This window comes from Mobula birostris, chromosome 5 (genome assembly GCF_030028105.1).
Source record: "Mobula birostris isolate sMobBir1 chromosome 5, sMobBir1.hap1, whole genome shotgun sequence".
NCBI classification, from domain to species: domain Eukaryota; kingdom Metazoa; phylum Chordata; class Chondrichthyes; order Myliobatiformes; family Myliobatidae; genus Mobula; species Mobula birostris.
In genome coordinates this window covers 196,233,572-196,249,811 of record NC_092374.1, presented here as the reverse complement: position 1 = coordinate 196,249,811, position 16,240 = coordinate 196,233,572, and the positions used below count along the sequence as shown (strand labels likewise).

The following is a 16,240-nucleotide window of genomic DNA, read 5'->3' as shown; positions in this document are numbered from 1 at the left end:
AGTCACTGCACACAATGTGGTAAAATACTCCTCGTGAGTGTGTTTGGGAGAATCAAATGGGTGTTACTGGGTACATGAGAGAGAATGGTTCACGGGGAAATAAAGGAGAGAGGATGAGATGGAAGGCATAGCTTTGATGGGCAGAAAAGCCTTATATGCTGCAAGGGCATCCGAGCTCAGCCATCTCACTGAATAGTGATGCAGACTCAGACAATTCAACGGCCAGTTTCTCTGCTGTTACATCAGGACAGGCGGTACCTCGGAAGTCAGGAATGAGGGGTAAACGCTGAGTTCACAGCATTATTAGTACTCATTACAAAGGAATAACTCCACCATGGACGGTCTCAAAACCAGCTGCGACAAAGCAACCCCCTCCCATAAAAAAACAGGAGCTACAGAAACCCCAAGGACCTCTTCCGGGAGAGGAAGGATCTTCACCTAGAAGTCGTGTGGTGAGACTGGAAGCCTCGGGGCCCACCAACCTTCTATTGGCCCGGGACAGAGGACTCTGGCAAGCTGCTGTCGGCAGCAGGGGTGGTGGGCTTAAGAAAAAGAAGGTGGTTTCAAAGAAATAACGGTAACTAACTCACCGTACTGTAAGGAAGAGAGTAAAGAAAAAACAAAGAGAACCACAGAAAAACTAAGACCCCTGCCTGGTCGTCATCTTTATACTACAAGCTAGCTCAAACAGGACAGATTAAAAAAAAACTTTTGACAAGAACAGCCAATGAGACAAGTGCAGACTGACTTACGCTGGCACAGGCTTGCAGACAAAGAAACTACAAGAAAAAAGAACCAGCTATACAATAAATTACTAGAAACCCACTGAACATTTACAGACTGGTGATTGATTATACATATAAGCAAGCATAAAGGAATTTAAACTACACAAATAGTGACAACTTAGACCAGGGGTTCTCAACCAGGAGTCCACGGACCCCCTGCTTAATGGTATAAAAAGGGTTGGGAACCCTTGATTTAGACATTAATCCAACAGTGCCTATGTTCATCTTCCTTTTAAAGGTTTAGTGAAATTCAGCATTAAGACAGCAGGACTGAGATTGAGATTCAGGTGAATTTATTTACCACATGTACATTGGAACATACAGTTCAATGCAGCATTTGTGTTAACAAACAACACAGGCTAAGGATGTGCTTGGGGCAGCCTGCCAGTGTCAGATGGGTAAGGGACGGGGCAGTCTGCCAGTGTCAGATGGGTAAGGGACAGGGCAGCCTGCCAGTGTCAGATGGGTAAGGGACGGGGCAGCCTGCCAGTGTCAGATGGGTAAGGGACGGGGCAGCCTGCCAGTGTCAGATGGGTAAGGGACGGGGCAGCCTGCCAGTGTCAGATGGGTAAGGGATGGGGCAGCCTGCCAGTGTCAGATGGGTAAGGGACGGGGCAGCCTGCCAGTGTCAGATGGGTAAGGGACGGGGCAGCCTGCCAGTGTCAGATGGGTAAGGGACGTTGTCAACTGGGGATAACCGTGCCCTCAGAGATATATAAACTATTGTGCAAAAGTCTTGGGCACATGTGAAATAAAAATTCTGTAAACTGAAGTTGTTCTTTAACATTTGATATTTCTACCCTGGGGGAACCATTCTAACCATCAACTCTACTTTGCTTCTTTTTGTGGACCAGTGGTCTCCTCTGTAACACCTTAGACCATAAGACATACGAGCAGCAACTGGCCACTCAGCCCATCCAGTCTGCTCAGCCATCATGGCTGATTTATTATCCCTCTCAACCCTTCCCCCTTGTTAACATTTGACACCCTGTCCAATCAAGAAACTTCTGCTTTAAATATACCCATTGACTTGGCTTCCACAGCCACCTGTGACAACGAATTCCCCTCTACATTCACTTTGTGTATGGTGCCTATAAAAAGTATTCATCACCCTTGACAGTTTTCATGTTTTATTGTTTAACAACGCTGAATCACAGTGGACTTAATCACAAACAAGAGAAAATCTGCACATGCTGAAAATCCAAGCAACACACACAAAATGCTGGAGGAACTCAGCAGGCCAGATAGCATCTATGGAAAAAAGTACAGTTGACTTTTCGGGCTGAGGCCCTTCAGCAGGACAGTTATAGTAGATTTAATTTGTCTTTTTTAACACTGATCAACAGAAAAAGACACTTCGATGTCAAAGTGAAAAGAGATCTCTACAAAGTGATCTAAATTAATTACAAATACAAAACACAAAATAATTGTTTACATAAGTACTCACCCCCTTTAATATGACACACCAAATCATCACTAGTGCAGCCAATTTGTTTTAGAAGTCACATAATTAAATGGAGATCTGTTTCTGGAGACCTGTGTGCAGTCAAGGTATTTCAATAGACAATAGGTGCAGGAGTAGGCCATTCGGCCCTTTGAGCCAGCACCGCCATTCACTGTGATCATGTCTGATCATCCACTATCAGCATCCAGTTCCTGCCTTATCCCCATATCCTTTGATTCCACTATCTTTAAGAGCTCTATCCATCTCTTTTTTAAAAGCATCCAGAGACTTGGCCTCCACAGCCTTCTGGGGCAGAGCATTCCACATATCCACCACTCTCTGGGTGAAAAAGTTTTTCCTCAACTCCGTTCTAAATGGCCTACCCTTAATTCTTAAACTGTGGCCTCTGGTTCTGGACTCACCCATCAGCAGGAACATGCTTCCTGCCTACAGTGTGTCCAATCCCTTAATAATTTTATATGTTTCAATAAGATGCCCTCTCAGCCTTCTAAATTCCAGAGTATACAAGCCCAGTCGCTCCAATCTTTCGACATATGACAGTCCCGCCATCCTGGGAGTTAACATTGTAAACCTACGCTGCACTCCCTCATTAGCAAGGATGTCCTTCCTCAAATTTGGAGACCAAAACTGCACACAGTACTCCAGGTGTGGTCTCACCAGGGCCCTGTACAGCTGCAGAAGGACCTCTTTGCTCTTATACTCAATTCTCCTTGTTATGAAGGCCAGCATGCCATTAGCTTTCTTCACTGCCTGCTGTACTTGCATGCTTGCTTTCAGTGACTGATGTACAAGAACACCTAGATCTCGTTGTGCTTCCCCTTTTCCTAACTTGACTCCACTTAGATAATAATCTGCCTTCCCGTTCTTCCCGCCAAAGTGGATAACCTCACATTTATCCACATTAAACTGCATCTGCCATGCATCTGCCCATTCACCCAACCTGTCCAAGTCACCCTGCATTCTCATAACATCCTCCTCACATTTCACACTGCCACACAGCTTTGTGTCATCTGCAAATTTGCTAATGTTACTTTTAATTCCCTCATTTAAATCATTAATGTATATTGTAAACAGCTGCGGTCCCAGCACTGAACCCTGCGGTACCCCACTGGTCACGGCCTGCCATTCCGAAAGGGACCCGTTAATCGCTACTCTTTGTTTTCTGTCAGCCAGCCAATTTTCAATCCATGTCAGTACTCTGTCCCCAATACCATGTGCCCTAATTTTGCCCACTAATCTCCTACGTGTGACTTTATCAAAGGTTTTCTGAAAGTCTAGGTACACTACATCCACTGGCTCTCCTTTGTCCATTTTCATAGTTACATCCTCAAAAAATTCCAGAAGATTAGTCAAGCACGATTTCCCTTTCGTAAATCCATGCTGACTTGGACCAATCCTGTTACTACTATCCAAATGTGTCATAATTTCATCTTTTATAATTGACTCCAGCAACTTTCCCACCATCGACATCAGGCTAACCGGTCTATAATTCCCTGTTTTCTCTCTTCCTCCCTTCTTGAAGAGAGGGACAACATTAGCCACCCTCCAATCCACAGGAACTGATCCTGAATCTATAGAACATTGGAAAATGATTACCAATGCGTCCACGATTTCTAAAGCCACCTCAAGTACCCTGGGATGCAAACCATCAGGTCCCGGGGACTTATCAGCCTTCAGACCCAACAGCCTATCCAATACCATTTCCTGCCTAATATAAATTTCCTTCAATTCATCCATTACCCTAGGTCCTTTGGCCACTATTATATCTGGGAGATTGTTTGTGTCTTCCCTAGGGAAGACAGATCCAAACTACCTGTTCAACTCGTCTGCCATTTCCTTGTTCCCCACAATAAACTCACCCGCTTCTGTCTTCAAGGGCCGAATCTTGGTGTTAACTATTTTTTTCCTTTTCACATACCTAAAGAAGCTTTTACTATCCTCCCTTATATTCTTGGCTAGTTTACCTTCGTACCTCATTTTTTCTCCACGTATTGCCTTTTTAGTTACCTTCTGTTGCTCTTTCAAAGTTTCCCAATCCTCCGGGTTCCCACTCGTCTTTGCTATGTTATACTTCTTCTCTTTAATTTTTATACTGTCCATTACTTCCCTTGTCAGCCATGGACTCCCCTTACTCCCCTTAGGATCTTTCTTCCTCTTTGGAACGAACCGATCCTGCACCTTCCGCATTGTTCCCAGAAACACTTGCCATTGCTGTTCCACTGTCATCCCTGCTCGGGTATTGTTCCATTGAACTTTGGCCAGCTCCTCCCTCATAGCACCATAGTTCCCTTTGTTCAACTGTAATTTCAATTGACTATAGTAAAAATACACCTCTATCTGGAAGGTCCAACTGCTGATGAGTCAGCATCTTGGCAAAAACTGCACCATGAAGAAAAAAGAACACTCCAAGCAACTCCACGAAAAAGGTTATTGAAAAGCACAAGTCAGAAGATGAATACAAGAACACTTCCAAGTCACTGAATATCCCTTGGAGTACAATTTAAGTCAATCATCAAGAAATGGAAAGAATTTAGCACAGCTGTAAATCTTCCTAGAGCAGGCAGTCCTCAAAAACTGAGTGACCGTGCAAGAAGGGGACAGAGTGAGGGAGGCCACTAAGAGACCTATGACATCTCTGGAAGAGTTACAAGCTTCAGTGGCTGAGATGGGAGAGACTGCACATACAACAACTGTTGCCCGGGTGCTTCACCAGTCACAGCTTTATGGGAGAGTGGCAAAGAGAAAGCCATTGTTGAAAAAATCTCACATGAAATCTCAGCTAGTTTGCCATAAGGCATGTGGGAGACTCTGAAGTCAGCTGGAAGAAGGTTCTGTGGTCTGATGAAACCAAAATTGAAAACCGAGCAGTTTTGTAAAGAAAAATGGGAAAAAATTGCAGTGTCTGGATGTGCAAAGCAGATAGAGACCTATCCACGCAGACTCAAGGCTATAATAGCTGCCAAAGGTGTATCCACTAAATACTGACTTGAAGGGGGTAAGTAGGCAACCAATTATTTTGTGTTTAATCATTGTAATAAATTTAGACCAATTTGTAGAAATTTTCACTTTGCTGTGAAGAAGTCTATTCAGTTGATCAGTGACAAAAACGCCAAATTAAATCCACTCTGATTCAACCTTCCAAAACAATAAAACATGAAAACTTCCAAGGGAGGTGAATACGTTTTACAGGCACTGTAGGCCTTTCAATATTCGACAGGTTTCAATGAGATTCCCCCTCATTCAACTAAACTGCACCGAGTACAGGCCCAGAGTCATCAAACACATCCCATATGTTAACCCTTATATTCCCAGCATCATTCTTCAGAACCTCCTCTGTCCCTCCCCAACGCCAGCACATCTTTGCTTATGTAACACCCTGGTTTGAATTTTTATTGCTATGTTGTAGGTATTTTATTTTGGCAGTTCTGTAAGAGCTTTTAGTTCTGTTCTGCTTTTAGCATGTTTGGATTTGAGCTCAAGATAAGAGGCCACGTTATTCAACTGTGTCAGCCAATCAGGGTGGTGGACTTGGGAGAAGGTTCTAGAGAACGCTGTGCGGAGAGGTTTTTGTGACGGACACTGGTGTGGGTCAAGGTCTTTTTGGTGGGAGCTGACAGGGCCGAAAGGAAGCTGCTGGTAGGACGCACCAAGTTGAGGGCTGCTGCTGAGTGGGATCCTTTAACCAGGGAAATGACCAGTATTTTCTGTTACAATTGTGGAGAAGATGGACACTTCAAGCAGGAGTGTGAAGGGCAGAAAAATCTTTGGAAAGGAAATCAGCAGTTAATCAAACAGAAAGTCAATAAAGTAAAACTACAGAGGGACCCGGTAAAGGAATGGGCTGACGTTTCAAAGGGTATACGTTCCTATCAGTGTATCAATGGAAATACTAGGTACAAAACACTATTCCTGAAGGTTTAGTGGGACCAAGCTCTGGTGTATCCATACAGATTGAAGGTGCTTATGCTAGAGCCATACTTGACACAAGTTCTTAAGTTACTTTGCTTTATAGATCCTTTTACAACAGGTATTTGATGCATTTACCATCGATGCCACTCAGTGTCCTTGAGATTCGGGGGCTCAGTACTGATGAGTACCCAAATGATGGTTACTTGTCTTTGAAGTTGAGTTTTCAGAAGCAGATGTAACTGAGACCATTGACACACCAGTGCTGGTGGAGCTTCCATTCTTGTGGGAACAAGTACTGCCATTGTGAGAAGGCTTGGGGGAGCATGCAAGGAGTGAAATGTAGAGAATTTTTTGAAAACCTTGTCCACTCACCCCATGTTCAGAACTGATTTTTGAGAAGATACAAGTTCCTCCTAACCAGAATGATGAGCAGAAACGAGGAAATGTATGGTACACCCAGTCTAAACCTCTCATGTTACGCCCTGGAGGTGTAGCTAGAGTGACAGGAATCTCCAAATTGGCCGGAATGTCCGAGGAATGGAAAAGGAGATTAACTGAGAAGATGGTGGGAGCAGGGGGGCCTGAGCTGCCGGACCACACAAGTGATAGACAGGGGGAGGCGCCCCTCTAGTAGACAGGAAGGGTCACAAGGGGTGGTTGAGCTGCAGGAGCCGAAGATTGGATAAGGAAGTCTCAAAGAGTCAGGAAACCCCCAGATAGGATGGCCAATGATGCACCAGGGTAACAGAGAGTTGCGTCTATCCCCCTAGTGAGATATGTCATTACCATTTACAAATGGATTGGAGGTCTTGGTATCACGAAATTCCTCTGAAAACTGTTTTTAATGATGGGCTGATAAATTTCAAAGTCACGAGGACATGACTATTTTTGGTGTGGAGAGAGTGGTTAGGATTTCTACTGCTATGCTGTAGGTATTTCATTTTAGCAGTTCTGTAAGAGGAGTCAGTTCTGCTGTTAGCATGTTTGGGTTTCAGCTAAAGGTAAGGGGTTATGCTGTTCAACTTAGGAATGTCAGCCGATTAGGATGGTAGAACTGGGAGAATGTTCTAGAGAGCACTGGGTGGAGAGGTTTTTGTGACAGACACTGGTGTGGATCAAGGTCTTTTTGAGAAGACAGGCGGGAAGATGGCTGAGGATGCCGCCCCTGTTGCACAAGGCGCTTTTTGCAGATGAATGGCTTTAAAGATGAAGGACCAATACTCCTGTGGGGAGCCCGTTTATTCGAGATGGATTTTGAGCGACATTCGGAAGGTGGTGTGTGCTTTCACGCGGGAGAGTTAAAGACAACTTCAAGATGAGCTCCAACTTGTGTGCGCATTTGGACTGGGTTAACTCTAATGGGCCCCTTTATCTTTTTCCTTTTCTTTTTCCTACTAACTGTTCAATAAAGCTGAAATTTGTAAATATACTTTCTTTATAACCGTATGCAGTGTACGATCTGTTATTTTCTTGGCAACGGCTAATTGCAAAGGGGCAGCATTTAAATAGTATTTGTACAGATCAGAGTTTGGGTGGTTGAGATATCCCAACATCCCAGTCTGGAGGGACCCAAGTCATTCCGACCCAAGGCGTATGGAGTTTGAGAAAGGTGGAGATAAGGCGGCGGAGCGAAGTGATGATGGCGCTAAACGGCGACTCCTTTGCTTGTATTTTCAGAAACAGCTCTATTTCCATCTTTAATATCTTTATTTTTCCCTTTCAGGGTTCTTTTGAAGATACTGACCTGGAGTCTTGGGACCCACTCTCGGGGTTTCATAACTGGCCATTGTTAGGCATGCCAAGGGCTCGACCTAAGAGTTCAGCTTGGCTTTGTAGGCCTAGGATCTCGGGGCTCTGGAGATGGGCAGATCGAAGGTCGGTGTCACGGCAGAAGACCTGTGTGTCATTGGGGGAGTCGGAATATCTATGGCTGTGTGCCCAGAGACTCCAGATCTTTGGGCACAGAGCTCAAAAAAAGCGACGTAACGAACTTTTAACATTGTAAACCACCGAGTTGTTTGTTATGCCTCGGTTCACACTGTGAAACGGAGTCACTTCCTTCTCCCTCATGGGGGGGGGGGGGGGAGAGAGAGAGACAGAGACAGAGACAGAGACAGAGAGAGACAGACAGACAGACTGTGGTATGTTGAATACCAGGTGAACGAGTAGATTTTGGGGTACTGCAAGTATGTGTCTTTACTGTTGCTTTGCTCATGCTTGATGGCCTGTTGGCAGGCGCCAATGCATTTTTTTCTGCCAGTGGGAAGAAGGGAGATTGTTGCTCGCTGCCGCTTTGGCACGGAAGGGAGGGGAGCTGGGAGGGGGGACTTTGGGGTGCTAACATTTAGCTGTCGTTCACTCTTGGGGCACTCCTCTGTTTTCGTGGATGGTTGCGAAGAAAAAGCATTTCAGGATGTATATTGTATACATTTCTCTGACATTAAACGTACTTTTGAAACCTGTGAACTTTGGTTTTCTCACCACTGGCTGAGTCCAATGGCTGTTAGCGAGGGTTAACGAGCCACCTCACTAGAGATGCCAAGTAAAAAGGGCTTTTACGTAGAGAAGGGGCCCAAAACTGCTCACAACACTTCAAGTGCAGTCTGACCAATGCCTCTAAAGCCTCAGCAGCACATCCTTCTTTTTATATTCTAATCCTATCAAAATGAATGCTAACATTGCGCTTGCCTTCCATACCACAGACTCAACCTGCAAGTTAACCTTGAGGGAATCCGACACAAGGGCTCCCAAGTCCCTCTGCATCTCTGATTTTTGAATTTTCCCCCTATTTAGAAAATAATCCACACCTTTATCTCTTCAACCAAAGGGAATGACCAGACACTTCCCAACACTATATTCTATCTGCCACTTCTTTGCCCATACTCCCAATCCTTTTGCCTTCTCCATGCTTCCTCAACACTACCTACCCTCCATCTATCTTTGTATCATAAGAAATAAGAGCAGGACTTGGCCATCCAGCCCATCGAGCCTGCTCCACCATTCAATAAGATCATGCTGATCTGGAAATGGACCTTTCCCCTATTATGGAAAACTCTATCCAACCTTGTCTTAAATATATTCACTGAGGTAGCCTCCACTGCTTCATTGTGCAGAGTTCCACAGATTCACCATTCTCTGGGAAAAGCAGTTCCTTCTTATCTTCATCCTAAACCTACTCCCCCATATCTTGAGGCTATGTCCCCTAGTTCTAGTCTCACCTACCAGTGGAAACAACTTCCTACATCTATCTTATCTATCCCTTTCATAATTTTATGTTTCGATAAGATCTCCTCTCATCCTTCTGAATTCCAACGAGTACAGTCCCAGGCGACTCAATCTCTCCTCATAGTCTAACCCCCTCATCTCTGGAATCAGCCTGGTGAACCGCCTCCAAAGTCAGTATATCCTTCCCCAAGTAAGGAGACTAGAACTGCACACAGTACTCCAGGTACGGCCTCAACAGTACCCCTGTACAGTTGCAGCATAACCTCTCTGCTCTTAAATTCAAATAGCAATGAAGGCCAACGTTCCATCTGCCTTCTTCGTAGCCTACTGCACCTGCAAACCAACCCTTTGTGATTCATGCACAAGCACTCCCAGGTCCCTCTGCACATGCTGCTATTTTTTACCATTTAAATAATAACTTACTTCCAAAATGGATGAATTCGCATTTACCAACATTGTACTCTATCTGCCAGACCCTTGCCCACTCACTTAACCTATCTATATCTCTCTGCAGACTCTCCTTATCTTCGGCACAATTTACTTTTCCACTCAATTTAGTATGATCAGCAAACCTAGATACACCACACTCAGCCCCCTCTTCCAGATTGTTAATGTATATTGTGAACAGTTGCGGGCCCAGCACCGATCCCTGTGGCACACCGCTCACCAGTGATTGTCAACCACAGTAACAGCCATGTATCCCAACTCTCTGCTTTTTATTAGTTAACCAATACTCAATCCATGCTAATACATCACCCCCAACTCTATGTATCCTTATCTTCTGGATAAGTCTTTTATTTGACATCTTAGTGAACACCTTCTGGAAATCCAAGTAAATAACATCCATCTGTTCCCCTCTATCCACTGCGCTTATTATATCCTCAAAGATCTCATCTTCAAACTTGGCCACAAATTCCCTCATCCAAATCACTGACATATAATAAGAAAAAAAGCAGTCCCATCGCCGACCGTTGAAAACCACTGGCCAGTGGCAGCCAACCAGAAAAGGCCCCCTTTATTCCCATGCTTTGTCTCCTGCCAGTCATCAATCTTCTATTTTTTCTGTAATACCACAGACTCTTGTTAAGCAGCCTCATGCCGGCACCTTGCGAAAGCCCTTCTGAAAATCCAAGTAAACAACATCCACTAACTCTCCTTCGTCTATCATGCTTAATTTCTCAAAGAATTCCAATAGATTTCTCAGGCATGATTTGCCCTTAAGGAAGCCACGCTGACTTTAGCCTATTTTATCACATTCCTCCAAGTACACTGAAAACCTATCCTTAATAATGGTCTCCAACATCTTCCCAACCACTGAAATCAGGCTAACTGGCTTAGAATGTCCTTTCTTCTGCCTCCCTCCTTTCTTAAAGAGTGGAGTGACATTTGCAATTTTTCAGTCCTCCGGAATCATTCCAAAATTTAGTGATTCTTGAAAGATTATCACTAATGAGGTGGGAGGAGAAGATGGCAATGTGACGAGGCACGCACAGATCTCCGGTGAAATGATATCGTATTTGTTAAATAGGGTACCATGCACAATTCTGATTTGATGGAAACAGCCGTGAGAAGCACGGAGGAACATCAGGAGAAACTTCTGAAATGCCCGGTTCGCTGCCGCTGCTACTGTGCGATCGAGAATCTCCAGAGGGAAGGCCCCAAAATCCTCGGCTTTGCCTGCTGCTGGGGCTGGGGTCGAAGCGCTCAGCAGAGATGGTGCTCAGTGTCGGGAGGGCTGGTCGGAGGGTCGAAGCGCTCAGCAGAGATGGTGCTCAGTGTCGGGAGGGCTGGTCGGAGGCTCGAAGTTTTCGGACGACTCAGAGTCAGATTGTGGTCAGGCATGGCAGGGAGTTTTCTTCCTTCTCCCGTCTGCATGAGATGTGGGACTTTCGAGAGACTTTGAACTTTTTTACCGTGCCCATGGCCTGTTCTTCATCAAGTTATGGTATTGTTGCACTGTTGTAACTATATGTTATAATTATGTGGTTTTTGTCAGTTTTTCAGTCTTGGTCTGTCCTATGTTTCTGTGATATCACACCGGAGGAATATTGTATCATTTCTTAATGCATGCATTACTAAATGACAATAAAAGAGGACTGCATACTCTCATAATCTAATCTAATGCCTCTACAATCTCTTCAGCTACCTCTTTCTGAATCCTCAGTTATAATCCATCTGGTCCAGGTGACTTTTCTACCTTCAGAACTTACAGCTTCCCAAGCACCTAATCCTTAGTAATAGCAACGACACTCTGCTCTGCCCCGACACTCTCAAATTTCTGACATATTGCTAGTATCAGTGAAAATGATGCAAAATACTTGTTAAGTTCATCCGCCATTTCCTTGTCTCCCATTACTATTTCTCCAGCATCATTTTCCAGCGGTCCAAGATCCATTCTTGCCTCTCTATTACTATTCAGGTATCAGAAAAAAAACTTCTGGTATCCTCTTTGATATTATTGGCTAGCTTACCTTCATATTTCATCTTTTCTCTCCTTACGTCTTTTTAGTTACCAACTGTTGGTTTTCAAAAGCTTCCCAATCCTCTAACTTATCACTAATGTTTGCTATATTATATCCTCTCCTTTGTTTCTATGTTGTCTTTGACTTCACTTGTTACCCAGTTTCCTCATCCTCCTTTAGAATGTGGTTCTTTAAAATTGCCCCCAGAAACTTCAAACATTGTTGTTCTGCCATCATCGCTGCTAGTGTCCCTTTCCAATCAACTTTGGCTTTCTCCTCTCTCATGCCTCTGTAATTTGCTTTTCTCCACTGTAGTACGAATAGGCGTATGTAGTATGTAGGCGTGAGGAGGTTAGTTCACTACAGGGGGATGGGAACCAGTGCAGAGAGGCAGAGGGGTGTAAAGTGAGGGTAGAAACAAAAAGTACTATGGAGAAAAGTAAAAGTGGCAGGCCGACAAATCCAGGGCAAGCATTAAAAAGGGCCACTTTTCAGCATAATTTTATAAGGGCTAAGAGAGTTGTAAAAGAGCGCCTGAAGGCTTTGTGTGTCAATGCAAGGAGCATTCGTAATAAGGTGGATGAATTGAAAGTGCAGATTGTTATTAATGATTATGATATAGTTGGGATCACAGAGACATGGCTCCAGGGTGACCAGGGATGGGAGCTCAACGTTCAGGGATATTCAATATTCAGGAGGGATAGACATGAAGGAAGGGGAGGTGGGGTGGCGTTGCTGGTCAAAGAAGAGATTAACGCAATAGAAAGGAAGGACATAAGCCGGGAAGATGTGGAATCGATATGGGTAGAGCTGCGTAACACTAAGGGGCAGAAGACGCTGGTGGGAGTTGTGTACAGGCCACCTAACAGTAGTAGTGAGGTCGGAGATGGTATTAAACAGGAAATTAGAAATGTGTGCAATAAAGGAACAGCAGTTATAATGGGTGACTTTAATCTACATGTAGATTGGGTGAACCAAATTGGTAAAGGTGCTGAGGAAGAGGATTTCTTGGAATGTATGCAGGATGGTTTTTTGAACCAACATGTCGAGGAACCGACTAGAGAGCAGGCTATTCTAGACTGGGTTTTGAGCAATGAGGAAGGGTTAATTAGCAATCTTGTCATGAGAGGCCCCTTGGGTAAGAGTGACCATAATATGGTGGAATTCTTCATTAAGATGGAGAGTGACATAGTTAATTCAGAAACAAAGGTTCTGAACTTAAAGAGGGGTAACTTTGAAGGTATGAGACGTGAATTAACTAAGATAGACTGGCAAATGACACTTAAAGGATTGACGGTAGATATGCAATGGCAAGCATTTAAAGGTTGCATGGATGAACTGCAACAAATGTTCATCCCAGTTTGACAAAAGAATAAATCAAGGAAGGTAGTGCACCCGTGGCTGACAAGAGAAATTAGGGATAGTATCAATTCCAAAGAAGAAGCATACAAATTAGCCAGAGAAAGAGGCTCACCTGAGGACTGGGAGAAATTCAGAGTTCAGCAGAGGAGGACAAAGGGCTTAATTAGGAAGGGGAAAAAAGATTATGAGAGAAAACTGGCGGGCAACATAAAAACGGACTGTAAAAGCTTTTATAGATATGTAAAAAGGAAAAGACTGGTAAAAACAAATGTAGGTCCCCTGCAGACAGAAACAGATGAATTGATTATGGGGAGCAAGGACATGGCAGACCAATTGAATAATTACTTTGGTTCTGTCTTCACTAAGGAGGACATAAATAATCTTCCAGAAATAGTAGGGGACAGAGGGTCCAGTGAGATGGAGGAACTGAGCGAAATACATGTTAGTAGGGAAGTGGTGTTAGGTAAATTGAAGGGATTGAAGGCAGATAAATCCCCAGGGCCAGATGGTCTGCATCCCAGGGTGCTTAAGGAAGTAGCCCAAGAAATAGTGGATGCATTAGTGATAATTTTTCAAAACTCGTTAGATTCTGGACTAGTTCCTGAGGATTGGAGGGTGGCTAATGTAACCCCACTTTTTAAAAAAGGAGGGAGAGAGAAACCGGGGAATTATAGACCGGTTAGCCTAACGTCGGTGGTGGGGAAACTGCTGGAGTCAGTTATCAAGGATGTGATAACAGCACATTTGGAAAGCGGTGAAATGATCGGACAAAGTCAGCATGGATTTGTGAAAGGAAAATCATGTCTGACGAATCTCATAGAATTTTTTGAGGATGTAACTAGTAGAGTGGATAGGGGAGAACCAGTGGATGTGGTATATTTGGATTTTCAGAAGGCTTTTGACAAGGTCCCAGACAGGAGATTAGTGTGCAAACTTAAAGCACACAGTATTAGGGGTAAGGTATTGGTGTGGGTGGAGAGTTGGTTAGCAGACAGGAAGCAAAGAGTGGGAATAAACGGGACCTTTTCAGAATGGCAGGCGGTGACTAGTGGGGTACCGCAAGGCTCAGTGCTGGGACCCCAGTTGTTTACAATATATATTAATGACTTGGATGAGGGAATTAAATGCAGCATCTCCAAGTTTGTGGATGACACGAAGCTGGGTGGCAGTGTTAGCTGTGAGGAGGATGCTAAGAGGATGCAGGGTGACTTGGATAGGTTGGGTGAGTGGGAAAATTCATGGCAGATGCAATTTAATGTGGATAAATGTGAAGTTATCCACTTTGGTGGCAAAAATAGGAAAACAGATTATTATCTGAATGGTGGCCGATTAGGAAAATGGGAGGTGCAACGAGACCTGGGTGTCATTATACACCAGTCATTGAAAGTGGGCATGCAGGTACAGCGGCAGTGAAAAAGGCGAATGGTATGCTGGCATTTACAGCAAGAGGATTCGAGTACAGGAGCAGGGAGGTACTACTGCAGTTGTACAAGGCCTTGGTGAGACCACACCTGGAGTATTGTGTGCAGTTTTGGTCCCCTAATCTGAGGAAAGACATCCTTGCCATAGAGGGAGTACAGAGAAGGTTCACCAGATTGATTCTTGGGATGGCAGGACTTTCATATGAAGAAAGACTGGATGAACTGGGCTTGTACTCGTTGGAATTTAGAAGATTGAGGGGGGATCTGATTGAAACGTATAGGATCCTAAAGGGATTGGACAGGCTAGATGCAGGAAGATTGTTCCCGATGTTGGGGAAGTCCAGAACGAGGGGTCACAGTTTGAGGATAGAGGGGAAGCCTTTTAGGACCGAGATTAGGAAAAACTTCTTCACACAGAGAGTGGTGAATCTGTGGAATTCTCTGCCACAGGAAACAGTTGAGGCCAGTTCATTGGCTATATTTAAGAGGGAGTTAGATATGGCCCTTGTGGCTACGGGGGTCAGGGGGTATGGAGGGAAGGCTGGGGCGGGGTTCTGAGTTGGATGATCAGCCATGATCATAAATGGCGGTGCAGGCTCGAAGGGCCGAATGGCCTACTCCACCTATTTTCTATGTTTCTATGTTTCTATGAATACATTTGACCTTTATCTTCCTCCTCTCACACTGTAGGATGAATTCTATCATATTATGATCACTGGCTCCTAAAGGTTCCTTTACCTTCAACTCCCTAATCAAATCTGGTTCATTACACAAAACTGAATCTAGAACTGCCTTTTTCCTATTGGGTTCAACTACAAGCTTCACTAAAAAAAACATCTCATAGGCATTTTACCTATTTCCCTCTCTTGGGACGCAGCACCAGAACGACTTTCCCAGTCCACCTGCATATTAAAATCCCCCATGACTATCGTAACTTTGCCTTTTTCTTCCAACAGAGGCACAGGGAATTGAGAAGGCAAAGGGAAATGCGGAGCCACAGTGATATAGAGTGGAAACATGGGGGTGCAGTGATACACAGATGCTGCCCGATCTGGCTGAACATCGAAGTTGTACTGTGGTCAGGTATGGGAACACAGGGGCTCCAATTGTCAAGGACAGGCTCACCTGATGATCTGGCAGGGGAGGCCCAGGACATTGTCAATCATGCTGTCCATCGTCCCTCGGTACTTGTGTTCTGGCTTCAGGAGGGGAACGCCGCCCTTCCTCACGTTCCCACCCTTCCTGGAACAAAGAGAGATCGTCAGTGAGGGGAAAACAGGAAGCAAGAGAGAAAGGAAGATGCCGATCAGACCCATTGGCCCATGAGATTCTGGCTGACCTGCACCCAAGACCCAATTTGCACGACAAACCTGCCTAAGAGAGATGATCGGGACACAGGATACTGCAGATGCTGGAATCTGGAGCAACACACAGGAAGCAAGAGGTACTCAGCAGATCAGGCAGCATCCATGGAAGGAAATGAACAGCCAACATTTCAGTTTGAGACCCTTCATTTGCACTGAAGGACAGAGGGGAGATTGCTGGTATAAGAAGGGGAAGGGAGATTGCCAGTACGGGGGGTGGTAGGGAGAGATCGCCAGTATATGAAAA

The 16,240-nt window shown here is 44.6% G+C and overlaps 1 protein-coding gene across 2 annotated transcripts in view; it reads right to left on the bottom strand.

Annotated features, from left to right (window-relative positions):
• Positions 1-16,240, bottom strand: part of abhd16a (abhydrolase domain containing 16A, phospholipase) — a 138,231-nt gene that overhangs the window by 54,209 nt on the left and 67,782 nt on the right. For both annotated transcript variants that reach the window (XM_072259247.1, XM_072259248.1), the window contains exon 7: positions 15,755-15,871. In XM_072259247.1, the coding sequence (XP_072115348.1) occupies positions 15,755-15,871 (117 nt within the window). The remainder of the gene's footprint in view (positions 1-15,754; positions 15,872-16,240) is intronic.